At 44.5% G+C, this 27,521-nt stretch overlaps 1 protein-coding gene across 1 annotated transcript in view; it reads left to right on the forward strand.

The window, feature by feature from the left end:
* Window positions 1-27,521, forward strand: part of vwa5b1 (von Willebrand factor A domain containing 5B1) — a 271,845-nt gene that overhangs the window by 105,970 nt on the left and 138,354 nt on the right. The window contains exons 7-11 of the mRNA XM_080215008.1: window positions 2,558-2,734; window positions 3,992-4,102; window positions 15,537-15,739; window positions 23,221-23,335; window positions 25,088-25,273. Coding sequence (XP_080071134.1) covers window positions 2,558-2,734; window positions 3,992-4,102; window positions 15,537-15,739; window positions 23,221-23,335; window positions 25,088-25,273 — 792 coding nt within the window. The remainder of the gene's footprint in view (window positions 1-2,557; window positions 2,735-3,991; window positions 4,103-15,536; window positions 15,740-23,220; window positions 23,336-25,087; window positions 25,274-27,521) is intronic.

The following is a 27,521-nucleotide window of genomic DNA, read 5'->3' on the forward strand; positions in this document are numbered from 1 at the left end:
CCTCTGTTTCTGGAGCTTCTTTTCTGGCTTGGTGAATTTATTCCCCAGCCTTCCAGTATTTTAATTTTCCTCTGTACTTTCTGGAAGGTTTGGATTTTTCCCACCAGCTGCTACTATGTTGTAGGATGTTGGATATCGTTTGATAGATCTGAAGACGTCTTTGTAGTCTTACGTTGGTTCACTGTAAATCTTTATTGACTCTTCAAACTATTTACAAATATACAGTGAAGATTACAACCTGGGAGCTGTCCCCATGCTGTCCAACTAGAACAAACATTGGTATAGGTGATTTGATTTCTTACATCACTGTGTGGGCAGTACTGTACTCAGTCTCACATTAATCCTAAATATGCTGGACCCTTATATTACAGGATGGGAGGGGAGGGTGGTAGCATAGTATGTTTCATGGAGGAAAGGGTGGGGTGTGGGTAGTTGTGGGGTCAAGTGGGGGATGGTGGGGTAAGTCAGTGGGTTCAGGATTCAGTGAAGATGGAGAGGGGTGATGGGAGGTTGGTGGGAAGGCAAGGATGGATATAGTGAGCAGTACTATAGTTGTCCAGGAGTTAGAGATGGTTTTAATTCTTCTACCTTTTCCAGGGTAACTAATCTGCTCAGAGAGCCAGAGGCATCCAAATTCTCCAGTGTGAATCCAACAGTGCCAGGGACCTGGGTTCGATTCCCAGCTTGGGTCACTGTCAGTGCAGAGTCTGTACATTCTCCCCATGTCTGCGTGGGTTTCCTCTGGGTGCTCTGGTTTCCTCCCACAGTCTGAAAGACATGCTGGTTGGGTGCATTGGCCAGGCTAAGTTCTCCCTCAGTGTACCCAAGCAGGTGCCAGAATGTGGCGACTAGAGGATTTTCACAGTAATTTCATTCAGTGTTAATCTAAGCTTATTTGTCACACTAATAAATAAACTTTAAACTTTTTAAGTATTGGATGGTTCCTGGTGCACTGAAAGTTTGAACTTCCCAGGCAATTCTCTTGCAGTCATTGCATGGGGCTTTCCAGGAGATCTCCAGCACATCTCCTGGGAATGCCTCCTCCTCCTTCTCCTCTTCCTTCATCCTGCCCAGAGATCAGAGTATAAATGCAAACTGCTAATGACAATGTCATAATTGGAGGCTTCCCAATGGTGCCGATATAATAGACACCAAACCAGCTGTGACAATTCCACAGTGAAATTGAACTTCAATTCAGTCTGGGCACTTAGTTGAGTTTTAAATAGTTGTTGGATATGAGTAAGTAATGATTCCTAAAGGGTTTACTAAAATGCTGCCAGGCCTGGAGAATTGTAGTTACGAAGAGAGGTTGGAGAGATTGGGATTATTTTCCTTGGAACGGAGAAGGCTGAGGGATACATAATTGAGATATACACAATTGTGGGGGGTAGAGAGAGAGAGTAGGCAGGAGGAACCTGTTTCCCTTGCAGAGAATTCAAAAACCAGGGGTCATGGATTCAAGCTGAGTGGCAGAAGGATTAGAGGGCATACGAGGAAAATGTTTTTAACAGAGGGTGGTGGGTGTCTGGAATTCGTTGCCCAAGTTGGTGGTGGAGGCAGAGACTTTAAACTACCTGGAGGCAGGGATCCTAAACTCTTTTAAAACGTACCCGGATCTGCAGCCCAAATGCTGCAAGTTGCAAGACTATCAGTCTCTTGTTAATGGGATAAGCTGCTCAAGCCTCAGTCCTAGGAATTGGACTGTGTCACTATTGGGCTCTTCCAAAGAATTATAGATTCTAATTTCTTCCAATAAAACCATTTATTTTCCTCCGTAAACACTGTTTTTTTCATCTCTCTGGTTTTTTCTGCTGCTTTATGTTACAGTAAGAAGCCACATCACATGCAGCTGCATCCATTGGATAAGAAGTAACCTTGACAACTCCACTGGTCATTTTTTATTTCTGTGAGCCAGTTGATTTTATCAGTGAAGTCTGTATAACCTTGGGATCAAACCTCTGACTGCACTCCCACTAAACAGCAGCTCATCTTGTCAAAGTCCTTCTCAGATTGATCATTGCTATTAGTTCGACACTAGCTTTAGATTTCAACAATAAAGGTTTCAGAATTTATTCAGTGCTAGGTTCGAACAGTCTTTCCCCATTAACAAGCTGACAGCCAATGGAGCCCGAATGTAATAGCAAAATATTTAACATGGCTGGAGCCACTTGCTGTTGCATTGTGTCATGTCTCATTGGACACCCACTTTGCAATAATGTCCATTTTGGACATAATGTATAAACAATGGATTATAATCAAAGGATAACTGACAAAAATATTTTAAACAAATGCTTCCTATAAATGTTTCCTCTTCTAACTTCATAACACTAACTTGAGCTGTGATGAAATTCCGACTGTTCTCTAGCTTTCTAACAACTATCAATTCCTTCCCTTAAACCCAGAAACTGAATTGCAACAAACTCTCTGTTGTTGCAAACATCATCACTCAGCCAAACCTTCAAGATTCTAATTTCTACAAACATACATTTTGCATGGGATTTGTGGGAAATTCTGATTTCATGTATGATTAATTAAATGTTTCCTTTCTTCCCAACAGACTGAGATAATCAGAAAACGTCTAAACAAAGATATTAGACACAATCCCGTCATCATGTTGAACTTTTGTCCTGATTTAAAGACCACCCAGTCAGATTTAAAGATGGCCCAGGGCGAATTTCTCTTTCTGATAGACCGCAGTGGAAGTATGAGTGGAGTGAATATCAACTGTGTCAAGGTAATGACTACAATTGATACCTTTTCTGTTTGTTGAAGGGCTCAATCCCCTGAGTCCCATCTTGTTTCTCAACACATTGCATCATTAAGCAATGAAAGAAGTCTGTGATTAACCCACACACAGCAATATTAGCATTTCAATCATTGCTAACTGGGGGTTTCTCATTGAGAGAAACTTACAATCCCAATTTACATAGAAACATAGAAACTAGAAGCAGGAGGAGGCCATTTGGCCCTTCAAGCCTGCCATGCCATTCATTTTGATCATGGCTGTTGCTGCGATCTCAATGAATAGATCTAGATGGTTCTATCCCAGAGGTACTTTGGGTCCCCTGGAAGATGTGCTGAAAATCCCTTGCACGAACTACATGGGAATTTCCTGGGAAGTTTCAGCTCCTGTTGGTACATTTCTCTGTGACCGGACCCTGTGAATCAGAGTTAGAATCAGATAGGGCGATTTTGAGGCTGCATTAGCTGTGTGGGATTGGTAACGTGAGTGCAAAATCTGGAGAGAATCATGAAAGGTGAATTTTACCAGTGAGACCATGACTTTTGATTTTCAACCCCCGTCGCTGGTGGAACAACAAGAAATGAACAGCAGGAGCCCGGGACACTCATCCTGGGACCTCCCCCACCTCACTGAATATTCAGTGGGCGACAGTGCTGACATTTACAACAGGTTTATATCGACATGAACCTGGTGATATAAACCTGTGTAAGTGTCAGTTTCAAGAGGAATTTTGGGGGGTGAGTGCTCAGGCAGGAAGAAGCTGTTCTTGAGTCAGTTGGTATGTGTCCTCAGACTTTTGTATCTTTTTTCTGATGGATGAAGGTGGAAGAGAGAATGTCTGGGTTAAACTTCCATTAAAAACGATGCCAGTCTGCATCATCTCTGGAATGAGTGTAGAATGGTTACTTTGCAAAGTTAGTTTCTGAATGGTTCATTTGCAGCATTGGCTACAGTGCAGTGATCTCTCATTAACGTCTTCAATATACCTGCCAGAACTGTCTTCTTATTTCAATTCTGTTGTTTGTTTCATGAGATTGTCTTGAAGACTAATTCATTCAAATTAATCCTGGTTATATGAACATAAAACATAATTTTCAACTGCAGAAAGGTATTTAAACTCATTTCCACTGTGAGGTGACATAATTTACAGGACATTAACGACTGGCCACCACAACATGATTATGATTGTAATATTTGATGTACGCTTCAAAGCACTAACCCTTTGCCTTTCTCTTTGCTGATGTAAAGGATGCAATGATGGTGATCTTGAAGAGTCTGATGTCCTCCTGTCTGTTCAATATAATTGGATTTGGCTCCACATTTCGGACCTTGTTTCCAGCCAGCAGGTTTTATAATGAAGTAAGTTGTTATTTTCTGCTGTTCATCATTAATTCTACAAAGATGCAACATGTTTATATTCTGATATAATTTGCCTGCTTGCCACTGAGTCCTGGTTTAAATTAACTTCAAAGTTCCTCAAAAGCATTTTGCTTCAGTGCTTTTTTCTAACTTGTTGGTTCCCTGCACAATGGATTTTGCTACTTGCTTGTGTTTCTCCAAAAAGAAAAGAGCAAAGGCAGAAAACAAATCAAACAAACAATGATTTATGGGCTTGCAACTTGATTAAGAGAGCCTGGGAAAAGAGCAATGGGAACAGGAGACCACTCTGCCCTTCAAGCCTGCTCCGTTATTCAATAAGAAATGGTTGATCATGGATTTCAGCTCCTATCCTGGGAGGCAGTGGTGTCACTGGACTAGTAATCCAACTAGATCTAGGGCAAGGTCTGGGGACCTGGGTTTGAATCCTGCCACGACAGATGGTGAAATTTGAATTCAATAAAAATCTGGAATTAAAAAGCCGACTGATAACCATGAAACCATTGCTGATTGTTGTAAAAACCCATTGGGTTCACTAATGTCTTTTAGGGAAGGAAATCTGTTGTCCTTACTTGGTCTGGCCTATATGAGACTCCAGAACCTCAGGACTTTGTTTGACTCTTAAATGCCCTCAGGGATGGACAGTGAATGCTGTCCCAGCCAGAGACACCCATGTCCCATGAACAAATAAAACAAATCCTCCTTTCCCAACATCAGTCAAGCTCTGATTTGAATATGCTCGATAATGGAACACCTACAGCTCTCGACAAAGGGGAATTTGAAAGACTGACAATGCCCTGAGTGAAGACATTTCCGCTCGTATTAACTGGAATGGATTATTTTCACATACTGACGCTGTTAAGCGTGGGAATGACTCCTGGTCAACCAGACTTAATGTAGAGTGGTTCTCCTCGAACTGGAAGCTACTTTGGTAGGAAGAGTGGTAGGAAGGACTATTACTTACGGGGCGAAAAACTGCAGCAGGCGACGGTGCAGAGGGACCTCGGTGTCCTTGTGCATGAGTCGCAAAAACCCAGCCTGCAGGTGCAGCAGGTGGTCAGGAAGGCAAATGGGATGCTGGCCTTCATAGCGAGGGGGATTGAGTATAAAAGTAGGGAGGTCTTGCTGCAGCTGTATAGGGCATTGGTGAGGCCGCAGCTGGAGTACTGTGTGCAGTTTTGGGCGCCGCACCTGCGCAAAGATATTTTGGCCTTGGAGGGAGTGCAGAGGAGGTTTACTAGGCTGATACCGGAGTTGAGGGGGTTGAGCTATGAGGAGAGGCTGAATAAACTGGGCTTGTACTCGTTAGAGTTTAGAAGAATGAGGGGAGATCTCATTGAGACGTATAAGGTGATGAATGGGATGGATAGGATAGAGGTGGAGAGACTCTTCCCGCTCAAAAAAGACAGTAGGACTAGGGGGCACAGCCTCAAGATAAAAGGGGGGCGGTTTAGAACGGAGTTGAGGAGGAACTTCTTCACTCAAAGGGTGGTGAATCTCTGGAATTCTCTGCCCGTTGAAGTGGTGGAGGCTGCCTCGCTAAATATTTTTAAGACGCGGGTTGATGGGTTTTTGATAAGAGAGGGGATTAAGGGTTATGGGGAGAAAGCGGGAAAGTGGAACTGAGCAGCGACAGATCAGCCATGATCTTATTGAATGGCGGGGCAGGCTCGAAGGGCTAGATGGCCTACTCCTGCTCCTAAAACTCCTGCTCCTGAAGTGGATCAGTTCCACTTTCCTGCTTTCTCCCCATAAACCTTAATTCCCCCGTCTATCAAAAACCTATCTACCCGTGACTTAAATATATTTAGCGAGGTAGCCTCCACCACTTCAACGGGCAGAGAATTCCAGAGATTCACCACCCTTTGAGTGAAGAAGCTCCTCCTCAACTCCGATCTAAACTGCCCCCCCTTTATCTTGAGGCTGTGCCCTCTAGTCCTGCTATCCTTTCTAAGCGGGAAGAATCTCTCTACCTCTATCCTATCCATCCCCTCCATTATCTTATACGTTTGCCGTGTACATCACCATGTGTGGGAAGGAAAAACAGCATACCAAACAAACTCATCAAAGGATAGCTGTCTTATTCCAGGAACCAATCAAGTAAAGATCTCTGCTGCGTCACCTGCAAGTACATCCTTTGTTAGATATAGGGTGGAATTTTACTGGTTCGCCATCACTCAGCACTATTGCACATGTGCAGAATCAGAGGCCTACACATGTGCAATAGCTCCCTTTGCAGATTGGTAGATGAATTAAGCCCTACTCACTGCCTGAAACAGCCAAAAATGGTCTAGCCCATATTTTCAATGTCTAAGTCCATAAAATTGGGAGTGAAAACTCACCCAGAAAAATGGATCTGCAACTCTACAATCTTCACGCTAGCTGGGCACTTAGAATCATTCTCATAAAATTTCACCCATAGAGACTAAAGCAGTACATAGAATCATAGAATCCCTACAGTACTGAAGGAGGCCATTTGGCCCATTGAGTCTGTACCAACATGGTAGTCTAGGTGTGTTCTCAGCTGAGAATAAATCACAGTTTTCCATTTGCTACCTTGTTCCCAATCACTCAGCTGATATCTTTTTGGATCCTCTTTGTGTCCTCCTTGCTGCTTACTTTTCCATTTAACTTTGTCTTGCCGGAACACTCAGGAAATTACCATCAGTCTCTTCATCAAAATCATTGGATATATAAAAAGTTGAGGCCGATCCCTGTGGCACAGTGTTGAAAATGAGAGCAGAAGCGATATTCATATTTTAATTCCAATTATATGTTGTCTTTTCCCATTGTAAAACATTAGTACAGCAATAATTGTTATCTAAATAGCTTAATTATTGTCTGCAAGCTGAAAACTGACTATTGCAGGGAACGCTGAGGCGAGTAACTGATAAAGGGATCGAAGGAAATGCCAAACAATTACAGCTCAGTTAGTCTTACATCAGAGGTGGGCAAATTAGTAGAATCCCGAGAGATTGGATTAACTGTGGTGTAGAAAGGCATGGGCTTGTCAGGGAGGGTCAGTGTGGATTTGTTAAAGGAAGAGGTGGCTGAGGGACTTCACTGGTGCATTTGAGGAGAAGTCAGACCAACAACATTTACCAAGAAGTGGGAAGCAGAAGATCTGAGTGTCAAGGGGTGGTAAGCACGAAACACTACATTAGTGTTTCCCTCCCTCTCTCCTCCTCTAACCAATAAAAAAGGCCACTTTGAGAAGGTAAAAGTGAACGTAAGAGATTTATAAATTTTTAAAAATAATTTAATTGGTGCTCGAAATATCGATCAGTGGAGTTAAGTGTTGCACTTGTGAGATATGGGAGATCTGCGATGCTTCCAACGTTCCGGACGACTATGTTTGCAGGAAGTGCACCCAATCACAGCTCCTTACAGAACGCTTGGATAGGTTGAAGCTGCAGTTGGATGCTCTTAGGAGCATGAAGGAGGCGAAAAGTGTCATAGATAGGAGCTTTAGAGATGTGGTCACATCCAAGGTGCAGGCAGATAGATGGGTGACTGCCAGAAGGGGCAGGCAGTCAGTGCAGGAATCCCCTGTGGTCATCCCTTTCTCTAACAAGTATACCATTTTGGATACTGTTGGGGGAGATGGGCTATCAGGGGATACCAGCAGCAGCAGCCAAAGCAGTGGTACCATGGCTGGCTCTGTTGTTAAGCAAGGAGGGACAAAGAGGACTAGAGCAATAGCTATAGGGGACTCTATAGGTAGGGGTGCAGACAGGCGTTTCTGTGGACGTGACAGAGACTCCAGGATGGTATGTTGTCTCCCTGATGCCAGGTTCCAGGATATCTCTGAACGGACAGAAAGCATTCTGGAAGGAGGGGGTGAACAGCCAGAGGTCGTGGTACATATTGGTACTAACGACATAGGCAGGAAGAATGATGAGGTCCTGCAGAAGCAGTTTAGGGAGTTACGTAGAAAGTTAAAAAGCAGGACTTCTAGTGTTGTAATCCCAGGATTACTCCCTGTGCCACGTGCTAGTAAGGCTAGGAATAGGCAGATAATGAAGCTCAACACGTGGCTAAACAGCTGGTGTAGGAGGGAGGGTTTCAGATATCTGGACCACTGGGGTCTCTTTTGGGACAGATGGGACCTGTACAAGAAAGACGGGTTGCATCTATAATGGAGGGGCACACATATTCAGGCCGGGAGGTTTGCTAGTGTCACACGGGAGGACTTAAACTAGTTTGGCAGGAGGGTGGGACCCAAAGCAAAGGTGAATTAGCTGAAGGGGAGCCAGAGAGTCGGGCCAGTAAGACTCAGAGTAACAGCAGGCAGGTGGGGTTGCTAATCAGAGAGGATCTGGTGGACTGAAGTGCATTTGTTTCAATGCAACGAGTGTAACAGGTAAGGCAGATGAACTTGGAGTTTGGATTAGTACTAGGAACTATGATGTTGTTGCCATTACAGAGACTTGGTTAAGGGAAGGACAGGATTGGCAGCTTAACATTCCAGGATATAAATGTTTCAGGTGTGATAGAGGGGGATGTAAAAGGGGTGGGGGAGTTGCGCTACTGGTTAAGGAGAATATCACAGCTGTACTGCGGGAGGACACCTTGGAGGGCTCACATAGCAAGGCAATATGGGCAGAGCTCAAGAATAGGCAAAGTGTAGTTACAATGTTGGGGGTTTATTATAGGCCACCCAACTGCCAGCGGGAGATTGAGGAACAGATATGTAGGCAGATTTTGTCAAGATGTAAAAGTAACAGGGTTGTAATGATGGGAGATTTTAATTTCCCCTGTATTGACTGGGACTCATTTAGTGCTAGGGGCATGGATGGGGCCGAGTTTGTAAGGAGCATCCAGGAGGGCTTCCTGAAACAGTATGTAGATAGTCCAACTAGGGAAGGGGCCATACTGGACCTGGTATTGGGGAATGAGTTCGGCCAGGTGATCGATGTTTCGGTAGGTACTGATGGATAAAGATCAGTGTAGTCCTCAAATTAAGGTGCTAAATTGGGGGAAGATTAATTACAACAATATCAGGCAGGAACTGAAGAATGTAGATTGGGGGCAGATGTTTGAGGGCAAATCAACATCTGGCATGTGGGAGGCTTCCAAGTATAAGTTGATAGGGATCCAGGACTGGCACATTCCTGTGAGGATGTAGGATAAGTATGGCGAGTTTTGGGAACCTTGGATAATGAGAGATATTGTGAGCCTAGTCAAAGAGAAAAAGGAAGCATTTGTCAAAGCTAGGAGGCTGGGAACACAAGAAGCAAGTGTGGAATACAAGGAAAATAGAAAGAAACTTAAGCAAGCAAGAAGAGCAAAAAGGGGTCATGAAAAAGCATTGGCCAACAGGATTAAGGAAAATCCCAAGGCTTTTTACACATATATAAAGAGCATGAGGGTAGCTAGAGAGAGGGTTGGCCCAATCAAGGACAAAGGAGGAAATCTATAGAACATAGAACATAGAACACTACAGCACAAACAGGCCCTTCGGCCCACAAGTTGCGCCGATCACATCACCTACCAACCTACAGACCTATCTATAACCCTCAATCTCATTAAACCCCATATACTCATCCAGAAGTCTTTTAAAAGACCCCAGCGAGTTCGCCTCCACCACCACTGACGGCAGCCGATTCCATTCACTCACCACCCTCTGAGTGAAAAACTTACCCCTAACATCACTTCTGAACCTCCCTCCCCGCACCTTAAATCTGTGTCCTCTCGTAGCGACCATTTCAACCCGGGGAAATAGCCTCTGAGAGTCCACCCTATCTATTCCTCTCAACATTTTGTAAACTTCTATCAGGTCGCCTCTCAACCTTCGTCTCTCCAGGGAAAAGAGTCCCAGCTCCCTCAACCTAACTTCATAAGGCATGCCTCCCAGTCCAGGCAACATCCTTGTAAATCTCCTCTGCACCCTTTCAATAGCTTCTACATCTTTCCTATAGTGAGGCGACCAGAACTGCGCACAATACTCCAAATGAGGCCTGACAAGGGTCTTATAAAGTTCCAGCATTACCTCCCGACTCCTAAACTCAATCCCTCGATTAATGAAGGCCAGTACACCATACGCCTTCTTGACCACCTCCTCCACCTGCGAGGCCGATTTAAGAGTCCTGTGGACCCGGACCCCAAGATCCTTCTGCTCCTCAACACTACTCAGACTTCTGCCCTTGATAGTGTACTCGTTCATCCCGTTGGTTCTGCCAAAATGGACGACTACACATTTATCTATGTGTGGAGCCAGAGGAAATGGGTGAGGTATTAAATGAGTACTTTGTGTCAGTATTCACCAAAGAGAAGGACTTGGTGAATGATGAGTCTGGAAAAGGATGTGTAGATAGTTTGAGTCATGTTGAGATCAAAAAGGAGGAGGTTTTGGGGTTCTTGAGGAACATCAAGGTAGACAAGTCTCTAGGGCCTAATGGGATATATCCCAGAATACCGAAAGAGGTAAGAAAGGAAATTGCTGGGGCCTTGAGAGAAATCTTCACATCCTTGCTGGATACAAGGGAGGTCATGATATGGAGATGCCGGCGTTGGATTTGGGTAAACACAGTAAAACGTCTCACAGGACCAGGTTAAAGTCCAACAGATTTATTTGGTAGCAAATGCCACTAGCTTTTGGGGCTGTGCCCCTTCATCAGAGGAGTGGGGGGTTCTGATCACAAACAGGGCATATAAAGACACACAATCAGTTTACAGAATACTGACTGGAATGTGAGTCTTTACAGCTAATCAAGTCTTAAAGCTGCAGACAACGTGAGTGGAAAGAGCTTTAAGCACAGGTTAAAGAGATGTGTATTTTGCAAGCCCAGGCAAGTCATGGGGGTTACAGATAGTGTGACGTGAACCCAAGATCTCGGTTGAGGCCGTCCAAGATGTGCCAGATCATCCACACTGATGCCATCATCTCACATGGGAATACCATCCACCAGGTACACGGCACATACTCTTGCAACTCAGCCAATGTTGTCTACCTAATACGCTGCAGGGAAGGATGTCCCGAGGCATGGTACATTGGGGAGACCATGCAGACGCTACAACAATGGATGAATGAACACCACTCGACAATCACCAGGCAAGAGTGTTTTCTTCCTGTCGGCAAACGCTTCACGGGTATTCGGCCTCTGATCTTCGGGTAAGTGTTCTCCAAGGCAGCCTTCACGACACACGACAACGCAGAGTCGCTGAGCAGAGACTGATAGCCAAGTTCCGCACACATGAGGATGGCCTCAACCAGGATCTTGGGTTCATGTCACACTATCTGTAACCCCCATGACTTGCCTGGGCTTGCAACACCTCACTTACTGTCCTGTCTGGAGACAATACACATCTCTTTAACCTGTGCTTAATGCTATCTCCACTCACATTGTCTGCACTTTTAAGACTTGATTAACTGTAAAGACTCGCACTCTAATCAGAATTCTGTAAACTGAGTGTGTGTCTTTATATGCCCTGTTTATGATCAGAATTCCCTACTCATCTGACAAAGGAGCAGCACTCCAAATGCTAGTGGCATTTGCTACCAAATAAACCTGTTGGACTTTAACTGGGTGTTGTGAGACTTCTTACAGGGGAGGTCCCAGAGGATTGGAGAAAAGCCAATGTTGTTCCTTCGTTTGAGAAGAGTAGCAAGAGTAACTCAGCTAATTATAGGCTGGTGATCTTACATCTGTAGTAGGGAAATTATTGGAGAGGACAGGATTTATTCCCACTTGGAAATAAGTGGACATATTAGTGAGAGGTAACATGATGTTGTGAAGGGGACGTCTTGTCTCACGAACTTGATTGAATTTTTTGAGGAAACTACGAAGATGACTGATGAGGGTCGGGCAGTGGATGTTGTCTAATGGACTTCAGTAAGGCCTTTGACAAGGTCCCTCATGGCAGACTGGTGCAGAAGGTAAAGTCGCATGGGATCAGAGGTGAGCTGGCAGATGGATACAAAACTAGCTCGGTCAAAGAAGACAGAGGGTAGCAGTGGAAGGATGCATTTCTGAATGGAGGGCTGTGACAAGTGGTGTTGATGTCCCTCAGGGATCAGTGCTGGGACCTTTGCTGTTTGTAATATATATAAATGACTTGGAAGAAAATGAAACAGGATTGATTAGTAAGTTTGCGGATGACACAAAGGCTGGTGGATTTGCGGGAAGTGATGAGGACCATCAGAGGATACAGCAGGAAATAGATCAGTTGGTGACTTGGGCGGAGAGATGGCAGATGGAGTTTAATCCAGACAAATGTGAGGTAATGCATTTTGGAAGGTCTAATACAGATAGGAAATATACAGTAAATGGCAGAACCCTTAGAGGTATTGATAGGCAAAGGGACGTGGGTGTACAGGTACACAGGTCACTGAAAGTGGCAATGCATGTGGAGAAGGTAGTCAAGAAGGCATACGGCATGCTTGCCTTCATTGGCCGGGGCATTGAGTTTAAAAATTGGCAAGTCATGTTGCAGCTTTATAGAACCTTAGTGAGGCCACATTTGGAATATAGTGTTCAACCTGGTCGCCACACTACCAGAAGGATTGGAGGCTTTGGAGAGGGTACAGAAAAGATTTACCAGGATGTTACCTGGTATGGAGGGCATTAGCTATGAGGAGAGGTTGGAGAAACTTGGTTTGTTCTCAGTGGAGCGACGGAGGTTGAGGGGCAACCTGATAGAAGTCTACAAGATTATGATAGGCATGGACAGAGTGGATAGTCAGAAGCTTTTTCTCAGGGCGAAAGAGTAAATTACTGGGGGGCACAGGTTTAAGGTGTGAGGGGCAAGGTTTAAAAGAGATGTATGAGGCAGATTTTTTACACAGAGAGTAGTGGGTACCTGGAACTTGTTGCCAGGGGTGGTAGTGGAAGCAGATATGGTAGTGAGTTTTAAGGGGCATCTTGACAAATACATGAATGAGATGGGAATAGAGGGATATGGTCCCCGGAAGTGTAGGGGGTTTTAGTTAAGTCGGGCAGCATGGTCAGTGTAGGCTTGGAGGTCTGAAGGGCCTGTTCCTGTGCTGTAATTTTCTTTGTTGTTTGTTCTTTGAAGCTCTTACCTCACAAACATTCTTTACTCAGAGAGTAGTTGGGGTGTGGAATGCACTGCCTGCTGTGATAGTGGAGTCGGACACTTTAGGAACTTTCAAGTGGTTATTGGATAGGCACATGGAGCACACCAGAATGGTTGGAATGGGATTGCTTGATCTTGGGTTCAGACATAGTTCAGCATAACTTTGAGGGCTGAATGGCCTGTACTGTGCTGTCCTGTTCTATGTTCTATGTAAACTTGATTGAATTCTTTGAGGAAGTGACAAGAAAGGTTGATGAGGGTAATGCAGTGGATGTTGAGTACATGGATTTCAGCAGGGCATTTGACAAGGTCCCACATGGCAGATTGGTTAAAAATGTAAAGGCCCACAGGAGATAGGGTAATGTGGCAAACTGGATCAGAGTTGGTTTAGTAACAGGAAACAGAGGGTAATGGTCAATGGATGTTCCTGTGAATGGAAAGTTGTTTCAAGTGGTGTTCCACAGGGCTCAGTGTTGGGACCTTTGCTGTTTGTGTGAAATATTAACCATCTGGATGTGAACGTAGGCAGCACAATTGGAAAACTTGCAGATGACACAATGATTGGCTGAACACTGGATTGTGTAGAGGATAGCTATAATCTCCAAAACAGTATTAATGGGTTGATGGAGTGAGAGGTAAAGTGACAGATGGATTTTAACATAGAGATGTGTGAGGTAATGCATTCAGGGAGGTCAAACAGTTATAGGAAAGACGCAATAAATGGGAATATACTAAAGAGGATAGATGAAGTGAGAGATCTTTGTGCATAAATACACAGATCCCTACAGGCAGAAATTCAAGTAGACAAGATTGTAAAGAAGACAGTTGGAATGCTCTCCTTCATTGGCAGAGGTAGAGAGTAGAAAAGTGAGGATATAATATTGGAATTGTATAAAATACTTGTGAGGTCACAATTGGAATATTGTATGCAGTTCTGGTCACCATATTACAGGAAGGATGTGATTGCTCTGGACAGAGTGCAGAGGAGGTTTACAAGTATGTTGCCAGGGCTAGAAAAGTGTAGCTATGAGGGGAAATTGGATAGGTTGGGGTTATTTCCCTTGGAACAAAGAAAGTTGGGGGATGACTTGATGGAGGTGTACAAAATTATGAGGGGAAAAGATAGAGAGGGCAGGATAAAATTGTTTTCCCAGACGCAGAATTCTAGAACTGGGGACATAGTTTCAAGATAAGTGGCAGAAGGTGTAGAGGGGACATGAAGACGAACTTTTTTACAGAGAGGGTGGTGGGTGTCTGGAATTCACTGCCCGAGTTGGTGGTGGAGGCAGAGACCCTAAACTCTTTTAAAAAATGCCTGGATCTGCACCTTAAATTTTGCAAGCTGCAGTGTTATGGGCCAGGTACAGGAAGGTGTGATTAGAAAGGGCACCTGGGTGTCCTGGGGCTAGCATGGACAAGTTGGGCTGAATAGCCTCCTTCTGTGCTATAATTTTTGTATGGTTAGAACATCAGGAATAAGTGCAGAAGGAGACTATTCGGCCCATCAATCCTGCTCCATTCAACATGATCATGGCTGATCATTGACTGCTTTCCTTCTCATTCCTGACATTGTTCCATCCCAAAACTCTAATAAAAATAACAAGTGAGGTTTAGTTTGGTGAGTTGTTAAGTTGTGAAGTTAAAAGTCTAGGATTAGAAGTCCCTTTGAAATTGATTTTTGTTATGCAACGATATTTGCTTTAACCAGCAATCTGAAGATGTTTCATGAATGGCACTAAATATATTCTATACAAAAATTAGCTGGAAATCAAATAACAACTAACAATGAGAAGCTGTTTTTCTTTCTCTATCTGGCTCCAGCCTTCATCTTAATATTTGCTGCAACTTTTTAACAATCTCTTCTTGCACTTTGTAGGCTGTTTTATCAAAAGACCCTGTCTGATTGGGAGATTGGGGCAATGATAGATCTGAAAGCTGTTGCAGCTACTTAATGGGCTGAGGTGGAGGGGGATGAATTAATTATTAGATAAACAATGTTGGTTTGTTTGTCCCCCTCCCAATGGGCAGAAACATGATGATATTCATCCTCACTCTGACAACCGATTGGCAGGAAGCCATGGCAACGTGAAGTGAACACAAGCCGCTAACTGTCCGCCCACACTCCAAAGCAAAGCATTCATCAGTTCCAATTAAACATTGCTGCTGCTACTGTTCTTTGGCTGAGCCTCATTGCTCCAAATTCCTTCCATTGATTTGATGCCTCGAAGTTGCTTTATTTTGTAGCCATGGAAACAATGGGTGCTTATAAAAACACCCTTGCAGCTTGAACCTAATATTTGACATTAAATAACAGGTAATTAGAAATGTTAAAATTCCATAGCTTTTAATTGTAATGTTTTAAATTAAATACTTGCAGGAGACACTGACTGCAGCCTGCGACTACATCAGAAAGATCAGGGCTGATATGGGAGGAACAAATTTACTTGCACCTTTAAATTGGATCTTCCGGCAGCCGTTACAGCGAGGTCACCCACGGCTGTTGTTTGTGTTGACTGATGGTTCTGTCAGTAACACTGGGACAGTCATAGAACTGATCCGCAACCATGCACGTTCGAGCAGGTAATAGACAAAGGTACAACTCGAATCGATCTGAATGTTACAAATTTGTCATTTATTTTCAACTGCTAAACAAGACCGAAGGCAATGTTTTTATTTGTAAAAGGTTTTCATCAAAATTCCTTTGCATAGAAATTTTACAGGAAAATAATAGGCCATTCAGCCTGACGGGTCCATACTGTTTCTTATTCTTGAGAGGAATCTTCTGTCACCCATTTCATTGGGATCTGTCAACACCCACCCATATCCCTACAGCACCTGGCATCCAGTTCCATTCCATCCATATCCCTGCAGCACACTGGCACCCATTTCCATTCCATCTGTATCCCCGCAGCACACTGGCGCCCACTGGTATTCTATTAGTATTTTATTACAAAGCCAGTCAACCATGGCTGACAAAAGGAGTTAAGGATTACATAAGATTAAAAGAAAAGGAAGGTAAATTTTATAAGAAGAAATCAGGCAGAGTCAGGAGAATTTATAATGGGAAATAGAGAAATACCAGGGAAGCTAAATGATTACATCTGTTTTCACTGAGGACAATACAGGAAATCTCCCAGAGGTAGCAATCCAAGGGAATAGGGAGAATGCAGAGGGGAAGGAAATTAGTATAAGCAAGTTTTTCAGTTATTAGTGTCACAAGTTGGCTTACATTAACAGTGCAATCATGTTATTGTGAAAATCCTCTAGTCGTCACACTCAGGCGCCTGTTCAGGTACACTGAGGGAGAATTCAGTGAGTAAGAAGGTTGTATTGGAGAAATTAATGGGATGGAATGTTGATATTCCCCAGCACATGATATTATGCATCCCAGTTTATTGAAAGAGGTTGCTATGGAGATAGTGGATGCATTGGTGATCATCTTCCATAAGAACATAAGAAATAGGAGCAGGAGTAGGCCATCTAGCCCTTCAAGCCTGCCCCACCATTCAATAAGATCATGGCTGATCTGTCGTGGCTCAGTTCCACTTTCCCGCTTTCCCCCCATAACCCTTAATCCCCTCGCTTATCAAAAACCTATCAACCCATGTCTTAAATATATTTAGTGAGGCAGGCTCCACCACTTCAACGGGCAGAGAATTCCAGAGATTCACCACCCTTTGAGTGAAGAAGTTCCTCCTCAACTCCGTTCTAAACCGCCCCCCCTTTACCTTGAGGCTGTGCCCTCTAGTCCTACTGTCCTTTCTGAGTGGGAAGAGCCTCTCCACCTCTATCCTATCCATCCCATTCATCATCTTATATGTCTCAATGAGCTCTCCCCTCATTCTTCTAAACTCCAACGAGTACAAGCCTAGTTTATTCAGCCTCTCCTCATAGCTCAACCCCCTCAACTCCGGTATCAGCCTAGTAAACCTCCTCTGCACTCCCTCCAAGGCCAAAATATCCTTGCGTAAGTGCAGCGACCAAAACTGCACACAGTACTCCAGCTGCGGCCTCACCAGTGCCCTGTACAGTTGCAGCAAGACATCCCTACTTTTATATTCAATCCCCAGTCCAATAATTCCAATAATTCCAAATTCCAATAATTTATAGATTCTGGAATAGTTCCAGAAGATTGGAAGGCAGCAAATGTCACCCTACGGTGAAGGGAGACAGAAAACAGGAAACTACAGAGCTGTTAGCACTACAACAGTAGTAGGGAAAATACTAGAATCTATTTTAAAGGATGTAATAAATGGATACTTGGACAGCCATGAACTGACTGGGCAGAGTCAGCAAGAATTTTCAAATGGAAAATCATGTTTGCTGAACTTGTTGGAGTTTTTTGGAAATGTTACTAACAAATTGAAAAAGGAGAGTCAATAGATGTAGTATATTTGGATTTTCAGAAGGCTACAGGAGGATTTAGACAAACTTAGTGAGTGGGCAAGAACATGGCCGAGGCAATATAATGTGGAAAACTGTGAGATCATCGATTTTGATAGGAGGAAGATGTGCAGAGAATTTCCTAAATGATAAGAAATTAGAAAGTGTAGATGTACAAAGGCACTAAAGTTTTTATCCATAAGCCACTGAAGGCTAACATGTAAGTGCAGTAAGCTATTGGGAAGGTTAATAGAATGTTAGTCATTATCACAAGAGGATTTGAAAACAGAAAAAGTGACATTTTGCTTCAATGGTATAGGAGCTTGGAGGACTGTGTACAGTTTTGGTTCACTTATCTTAGAAAGGCTATTATTGCCATAGAGGAAGCTGTCAGTTTACAATACTAGTAATCAGGTGACTTGTGGCCGCCACATTTGATCATTGTCTTCCCTTGTCTTTAGAACATAAAACATTACAGCGCAGTACAGGCCCTTCGGCCATCGATGTTGTGCCGACCAGTGGAACTAATCTAATGACCTTCTAACCTAAACTATTCCAATATTATCCATATAGAACATAGAACATAGAACACTACAGCACAAACAGGCCCTTCGGCCCACAAGTTGCGCCGACCACATCACCTACCAACCTACAGACCTATCTATAACCCTCAATCTCATTAAACCCCATATACTCATCCAGAAGTCTTTTAAAAGACCCCAGCGAGTTCGCCTCCACCACCACTGACGGCAGCCGATTCCATTCACTCACCACCCTCTGAGTGAAAAACTTACCCCTAACATCACTTCTGAACCTCCCTCCCCGCACCTTAAATCTGTGTCCTCTCGTAGCGACCATTTCAAACCGGGGAAATAGCCTCTGAGAGTCCACCCTATCTATTCCTCTCAACATTTTGTAAACTTCTATCAGGTCGCCTCTCAACCTTCGTCTCTCCAGGGAAAAGAGTCCCAGCTCCCTCAACCTAACTTCATAAGGCATGCCTCCCAGTCCAGGCAACATCCTTGTAAATCTCCTCTGCACCCTTTCAATAGCTTCTACATCTTTCCTATAGTGAGGCGACCAGAACTGCGCACAATACTCCAAATGAGGCCTGACAAGGGTCTTATAAAGTTCCAGCATTACCTCCCGACTCCTAAACTCAATCCCTCGATTAATGAAGGCCAGTACACCATACGCCTTCTTGACCACCTCCTCCACCTGCGAGGCCGATTTAAGAGTCCTGTGGACCCGGACCCCAAGATCCTTCTGCTCCTCAACACTACTCAGACTTCTGCCCTTAATAGTGTACTCGTTCATCCCGTTGGTTCTGCCAAAATGGACGACAACACATTTATCCGCGTTGAAGTCCATCTGCCACTTCTCCGCCCAGTCCTGCATCCTATCTATGTCCTGCTGCAACTTTTGCCATCCTTCCAGATCATCCACAACACCACCGACCTTCGTGTCATCAGCGAACTTACTTACCCATCCCTCCACTTCCTCATCCAGGTCATTTATGAAAATGACAAACAACAAGGGTCCCAGAACAGATCCTTGAGGCACTCCGCTGGTGACTGACCTCCATTCAGAAAAAGCCCCATCCACAACCACTCTCTGCCTTCTGCAGGCAAGCCAGTTCTGGATCCACAAGGCCAAAGGCCCTTGGATCCCATGCCCTCTCACCTTCTCAAGAAGTCTTGCATGGGGGACCTTATCAAACGCCTTGCTGAAGTCCATGTACACTACGTCCACGGCACTTCCTTCGTCAATGTGTTCAGTCACATTATCGAAGAACTCAACTAGGCTTGTAAGGCACGACCTGCCCTTGACAAATCCATGCTGACTATTCCTGATCATGTCAAACCTCTCCAAATGTTCGTAAATCTTGTCCCTCAGAAGCCTCTCCATCAGCTTACCAACCACTGAGGTCAGACTCACCGGTCGGTAATTTCCCGGGCTATCTCTGTTCCCTTTCTTAAAAATAGGAACTACATCCGCAATCCTCCAATCCTCTGGAACCTCTCCCGTCTCCATTGACGACGCAAAGATCATCGCCAGGGGCTCTGCAATCTCTTCCCTCGCCTCCCACAGTATCCTGGGGTACATCCCATCTGGTCCCGTCGACTTATCTACCTTGATAGAATTCAAAAGTTCCAACACATCGTCCTCCTTAATATTCACGTACTCAATCCTTTCCATCTGCTGCAAATCCATAACAAAATCTCCCAGATCGGCTTCCACCGTGAATACTGAGGCGAAGTACTCGTTAAGCACCTCCGCCATTTCTTCTGGTTCCACACAAACCTTTCCCCCCTCACCTTTTATCGGTCCTATCCCTTCTCTTCTTATCCTTTTACCTTTCACATATTTATAGAAGGCCTTGGGATTCTCCTTAATCTTACTCGCCAAGGTCTTCTCATGACCCCTTCTGGCTCTCCTAATTTCCCTTTTAAGTTCCCTCCTACAGTCCTTATACTCCTCAAGATCTTTAACATCTCCTAATTCCCTGAACCTCTTGTACACCTTCCTTTTCTTCCTGACTAGGTTCAACACATCCTTTGTGCACCACGGTTCCCTCGACCCACCAAAACCCCCTCGTCTCATCGGAACGTTGTCATTCAGAGCTCCAGACACACATTCCTTGAATATCTGCCACCTTCCTTCGGTACTTTTCCCTAAGAACGCCTCCTTCCAGTTTATTTGTCCAAGTAACTTCCTGACTTCTTCGTATCTCCCCTTACCCCAGACAAACACCTTCCTAGCCTGCCTGATCCTATCTCGTTCCAACGCAATTGTGAAGGAGATAGAATTATGGTCACCATATCCAAGATGCTCTCCTACCGAAAGATCCATCACCTGCCCTGGTTCATTCGCCAGTACCAGGTCAAGTACAGCCTCTCCCCTCGTAGGCTTGTCCACATACTGCGTCAGGAAACCCTCCTGAACACACCTAACAAACTCCTCCCCATCTATACCCCTTACCCTAGGGATATTCCAGTCGATGTTTGGGAAATTGAAGTCTCCCATCACGACAACTCTGTTATTAAAACATCTCTCCAGAATCTGTTTCCCTATTTGCACTTCAACTTCCCTGTCACTATTGGGCGGCCTATAGATTACACCCAGCAAAGTTTTTGACCCTTTGCTGTTCCTAACTTCCACCCACAGAGATTCTGTAGACAATCCCTCCACGACATCCTCTTTCTCTGTAGCCATGACACTATCCCTGATCAACAGTGCCACGCCACCACCCCTTCTGCCACCCTCCCTGTCCTTCCTGAAGCACCTGAAGCCTGGCACCTGAAGTACCCAGTCCTGTCCCTGAGACATCCAAGTCTCCGTAATGGCCACCACATCACAATCCCAAACAGCTATCCACGCCCTAAGCTCATCTACCTTATTCACTATACTCCTTGCATTAAAATATATACACTTCAGCCCCTCAGTCTGGGCATTTCCCATCTCCACCACCTGTCTAACCTCCCTCGCATACTGCCTGCGGTCCTCCCCTACCTGGGAGCGAACCTCCTCCGTCCCAGTTTCCCCAACACAGTTCCCTCCCCCCATCCTTTCTAGTTTAAAGTCCCCCCGGTAGCCTTAGCCAGTCTTCCCGCCAAGATACTGATATGTCTATCCAATGACCATTTAATGCCCTTAAAGTTGGCGAGCCCACGACTGCTGCAGGCAGGGCATTCCACGCCCTTACTACCCTCTGAGTAAAGAACCTACCTCTGACATCCGTCCTATATTTATCACCCCTCAATTTAAAGCTATGTCCCCTCATGTTAGCCATCACCATCCGAGGAAAAAGGCTCTCACTGTCCACCCTATCTACATAAGAACATAAGAAATAGGAGCAGGAGTAGGCCATCTAGCCCCTCGAGCCTGCCCCGCCATTCAATAAGATCATGGCTGATCTGAAGTGGATCAGTTCCACTTTCCCACTTTCCCCCCATAACCCTTAATTCCCTTGTCTGTCAAAAACCTATCTACTCGTGACTTAAATATACTTAGCGAGGTAGCCTCCACCACTTCAACGGGCAGAGAATTCCAGAGATTCACCACCCTTTGAGTGAAGAAATTCCTCCTCAACTCCATTCTAAACTGCCCCCCCCCCTTATCTTGAGGCTGTGCCCTCTAGTCCTGCTATCCTTTCTGAGCGAGAAGAATCTCTCTTCCTCTACCCTATCCATCCCTTTCATTATCTTATACGTCTCTATGAGATCCCCACTCATCCTTCTAAACTCCAACGAGTACAGACCCAGTCTATTCAGTCTCTCTTCATAGTCCAACCCCCTCACCTCCGGTATAAGCCTCGCGAACCTCCTCTGCACTCCCTCCAAGGCCAAAATATCCTTGCGCAAGTGCGGTGACCAAAACTGCACACAGTACTCCAGCTGTGGCCTCACCAGTGCCCTGTACAGTTGCAGCAAGACCCCCCTGCTTTTATATTCTGTCCCCCTCGCTATAAAGGCCAGCATCCCATTCGCCTTATTGATCACCTGCTGCACCTGCAGACTGGGTTTTTGCGACTCATGCACAAGGACCCCCAGGTCCCTCTGCACCACAGCATGCTGCAGCTTTTCGCCCTTTAAATAGTAATCCCTCCTACTATTATTTCTACCAAAGTGGATAACCTCACACTTGCTAACATTGTACTCCAACTGCCAGGTCCTCGCCCACTCGCTCAGCCTATCCAGATCCCTCTGCAGACTTTCCACACCCTCCGCACAATTTGCTTTTCCACTCATCTTCGTGTCATCAGCAAATTTAGTTACCCTACACTCAGCCCCCTCCTCCAGATCATCTATATAAATGGTAAATAGCTGAGGCCCCAGCACCGATCCCTGCGGCACTCCACTAGTCACCAAGTGCCAATCAGAATAGCACCCATTGATATCAACAACCAACCCATTGATACTATCTAACCCTCTGATCATCTTGTATGCCTCAATTAAGTCACCTCTTAACCTTCTTCTCTCTAACGAAAACAACCTCAAGTCCCTCAGCCTTTCCTCATAACTCCTTCCCATCATACCAGGCAACATCCTGGTAAATCTCCTCTGCACCCTTTCCAATGCTTCCACATCTTTCTTATAATGCGGCGACCAGAACAGTACGCAATACTCCAAGTGCGGCCGTACCAGAGTTTTGCACAGCTGCAACATGATCTCACGGATCCGAAACTCAATCCCTCTACCAATAAAAGCTAACACACCGTACGCCTTCTTAACAACCCTATCAACCTGGGTGCCAACTTTCAGGGATCTATGCTGATCCATACCACCAAGAATCTTTCCATTAGCCCAATACACTGTAATCCTGTTACTCCTTCCAAAGTGAATCACCTCACGCTTTTAGAAGTCCTTGTAAATATGTTTGGTTCGCTGATTAATATAGGTTGATATAATTAATGCACAAGTACAGTCATTGTGTCAATATATGTGAATTTATCACTGCAAATAATGTTGTTTATAGCAGAATAACTCATTTGGATTTTGCCTTTGGTAATATTTCATTATTGTACATGGGAATTGGAAGCTTTGGATCTTTCATTTCCACTCATTTTGATTTCTGTCAGAGTGATAGATGTTTAGGGAATGAAAATGCTGCAATTGTATTCCCTGTATAATTGGGTTTATTTTTCAAATAACATTCACACTGTCCTTTCACCATAGATGCTATAGTTTTGGAATTGGACAGAATGCTTGCAGGAGACTAGTTCTGGGATTAGCTTCTGCGTCTAAAGGAGCAGCGGAATTTCTTGCTGAAGGGGAGAGGTTACAGCCAAAGGTACAAAACAGATACATTACAAATACTTACTGAGAATGATTTAACTGTAGCTTAAAGTCAGTGGGCTAACCATGGTAAGCAATCTGATGATTCAGTCAAAATAGATTCCGCACTGACAAACATATTAATTTAAAAATTTAACGTTTGGGATTTTGGAACAAGTGAGTTTTAACAAAAAAAAGGTTGTTAAATATGTCACATCTGGCCTGGAGCATCTGGCTTGAGGAAGTGCGTCTTGGGGAGAGTGTGTGTGCACATGTATGTGGGTGTGGGGGAGTGAGTGACTATTCATGGAGAGGACTGAGTGACATTTGGTGTGTGGTTGTGTGTGTGGGTATGTGTGTGTTATATGGAGGGCAGTAACGGAGTCAGTATGTTGGGTAATGCCAGACTGGCTGGAATTCTCTAAAAATTCTAGGTGTCAAATACATGTGAAAACTGGAGTAATTCACGTTGCTTTTCTCAGTGGGAGTTCAGAGAAGAATTTCCCACACTCAGTGCACTGCAGATGCCTCCCCAGTGTGAATATCATTAAATTTCAAAGGGCGGGGCCTATTCTTGCTGCACAGACTGGAATCAGAGCACTGAGTAGGCCAGTGCGCACGTGTCGATTTGTCAGCACCGAGATCCATCAGCACCGAACTGTCAGTGCCGAGATCTGTCAACACTGAGATCTGTGCATGTGCAGTGGCCCCGCACTGCCAGTCTCCCGATTTCTGGTTAGCTCGATCACTGGCCAGCCTTGCGACCCCCAATAAACAGACTCGAATAAATCAATAAATGCATTCCAATCGATCAATAAATACACTTCAATCGATCAATAAGTAACTCCAATAGATCAATAAATATTCTCCAATAGATCAATAAATATGCTCCAATAGACCAATAAATACATTCCAATAGATCATTAAAAACTCTCCAATAGATCAATAAATGCATTCCAGTAGATCAACAAATAGACACCAATAGATCAATAAATATGCTCCAACAGATCAATACATTCCAATAGATCAATAAATAACTCCAATTGATCAATAAGTACATTCCAATGGGTCAATAAGTACACTCCAATAAATTAATAAATAGACTCCAGGAAATCAATTAATACATGCTAATAGATCAAAAAATAGACTCCAATAGATCAATAAATACATACCAACAGATGAATAAATACATTCCAATTGAGAATCTGAAAAAAAAACAGATTGCTGTCAATGCCAAACTCCATGGTTCTGACACTTCATGTGAGCAGCGCTATAAAAGCTCCTCACTGGAATGACCAGCGGGTTGAGTTAATATTTTTCTCTCTGGCCTGGTGTTCATGGCTATTTCAAAATGGGAGTGAGACAGCACAGCAGAAAAGTCAATTAAACTTTAGTGACAAAGGAAATAGGTGGCACAGTGGGTTAGTGTCCCTGTCTCTGAGGCAGAAGCTTTGGGCTTGAGTCCCACCCCAGGACTTGATGGCCAAGGAAGGTGCATTCACAATGTGGCCAAACAGGTTGGGTGTTAATCTTCAAAATCCTTCCAACGTGCCAAATGTTGTTGGTAAGAGTGGGAAAAATTCCTGGTCAGCCATGTTTGATCTGGAATGGTGTCCCTCAAGTTATAAGCCTTTGGTGATAGACTATGACCTGTTCCAGGAACAGCTAGCTATGGAAACAGATGAAAGTCAGCCTTTGTGCACCACTAGATGTGGAAAGAGAATTGGGGTGGACAAAGGGAATAATCAAACAATTTTCTGTTTGGCAGATGGTAAATTCCCTGAAGAAAGCAATGGCACCTGTCCTCAGCGATGTCACAATCGAATGGCTCTTTCCCACAACGACTGAAGTACTAATTTCACCAGTGGAGCCAAGTTACTTGTTCCCAGGGGACAGACTCATTGGATACTGTGTTGTATGTGACACTTCAAGGTATCATTCTAACCTCAAATCAGTAAGTAACATTTTGTTATATTTTTGTGATATTATTTCCTGTGTCAGCTTTGCAGTGGACAGATTGAACTTATAGTCCACAATGGATAATGTGGTTTAGCCTCCACTGTTATGTTAAGCCATGTGTGAGCTCTGAAATGCATTGTTGGAAAAGACTAAAATGTTCATTGTTTGTTGCCGATATACATATTAAATCTACTTCCTGGGACAATATTGATCCAAAAGGTTGAATGTCATAAAAATATCAGATAAAGCCAAGAAATTGAAATATTTTCCTGGCAATGTTCTGATTAAGGAGTTTGCACATTCTCCTCGTGTCTGCGTGGGTTACCTCCAGGTACTCCGGTTTCCTCCCACAGTCCAAAGATGTGTGGTTAGGTTGATTGGCCATGCTAAGAAATTGCCCCTTAGTGTCCAGAGATGCGTAGGTTAGAGGGATTAGTGGGTATAATATGTAGGGATATGGGGGAAGGGCCTGGGTGGGATTGTGTTCAGTGCAGACTTGATGGGCCGAAGGGCCTCTTTCTGCACTGTAGGGTTTCTAAGATTCTATGATTCTAAATATTTTAAATTGGGAGTAAGCGAATAAGATAATTAAGGCAGGAACAGTGGGCAGCATGGTGGCACAGTCGTTAGCACTGCTGCCTCAAGCATCAGGGACCTGGGTTCGATTCCCAGCTTGTGTCACTGTCTGTGTGGAATCTGCACATTTGCTCCGTATCTGCATGGGTTTCCTCCGGGTGCTCTGGCTTCCTCCCACAGTCTAAAGATGTGTAGGTTAGATGGATTGACCATGCTAAATTGTCCTTAGTGTCCCAGGATGCGTAGGTTAGAGGGATTAGCAGGGTAAATATGTGGGATTACAGGGATGGGGCCTGGGTGGGATTGTTGTCAGTACAGACTCAATGGGCTGGATAGTCTCCTTCTTCATTGTAGTGTTTCTCTGATTCTATGATTTTATGACAGAATGATTATGTGAATTGAACAAGTGCAATTTATATGTTAATGAGCCTAGTACCATTACAAACAGATGTCTATCCAAGGCAAGTTGGTAACAATGGGAGCAAAACATGACTGAGTTCAATAGGTTGTTAAGGGTTTGAAGGAAGAGATTTAAGGTGCAAGGGAAAGGTATCATATGGAAGGTGCATAAAGTGAGTTTTAACAAATGGACATATGAACGGAACAGGGGTAGGCCACTTGGTCCCTTGAGCCTGCTCCACCATTCAATAAGATCGTGGCTGAATTGATTGAAATTTTAGTCCCATATTCCTGCCTGCCCCAATAACCTTTCACCCCTGATAACCTTTCACCCCCTCATTAATTCAGAATCTGTCTTATTCTATCTTAAAAATATTCAAAGCTTCTGTTTCCACTGCCTTTTTGAGGAGAAGAGTTCCAGACACTCACTGGTCTCAGAGAGAAAAGACATTCTTCACATCTCTGTCTTAAATGAGTGGTCACTTATTTTTAAACTATGACCCCCTAGTTCCAGATTCTCTCACAAGAGGAAGTATCTGTTCCACATGCACCCTCTCAATACCTCTGAAGATTTTAAATGTTTAATCAACTCTAAAAGGTAAAAGAGATGGGTAATTAACTCTGGAAGAGTGCAGTTCTATGGAAAAGGAAAAAATCAACAGGAAAAGTCGTATTTAAGGAGTCGCTGAAACCTATGCAGAGAGCTGTTTATGTAGATCACATTTAATAGAGTAAGGTGGAGAAGAGTGGGGGAAGGGTGGAGTGGAAGTGGGGGAGAGGTGGGGTGGGAGTGAGGGAGGGGTAGAGTGGGGGAAGGCTGGATTTGGGGAGGGGCAAAGTGAAGGAGGACTGGAGTGGGAAAGGGGTGGAGTGGGGGAGGGGCAAAATGAGGGAGGGCTGGAGTGGGGGAGGGGAAAAGTGAGGGAGGGGTGGAGTGGGGGAGGAGCAAAGTGAGGGAGGGCTGGAGTGGGAAAGGGGTGGAGTGGGGGAGGAGCAAAGTGAGGGAGGGGTGGAATGGGGGAGGGGTGGAGTGGGGGAGGGGTGGAGTGGGGGAGGGGAAAAGTGAAGGAGGGCTGGAGTGGGGAAGGGGTGGAGTGGGGGAGGGGAAAAGTGAGGGAGGGCTGGAGTGGGGGAGGGGTGGAGTGGGGGAGGGGAAAAGTGAGGGAGGGGTGGAGTGGGGGAGGAGCAAAGTGAGGGAGGGCTGGAGTGGGGAAGGGGTGGAGTGGGGAAGGGGTGGAGTGGGGGAGGGGAAAAGTGAGGGAGGGGTG

This window comes from Carcharhinus amblyrhynchos, chromosome 30, assembly GCF_965287045.1.
Source record: "Carcharhinus amblyrhynchos chromosome 30, sCarAmb.v2.hapA, whole genome shotgun sequence".
NCBI classification, from domain to species: Eukaryota; Metazoa; Chordata; class Chondrichthyes; order Carcharhiniformes; family Carcharhinidae; genus Carcharhinus; species Carcharhinus amblyrhynchos.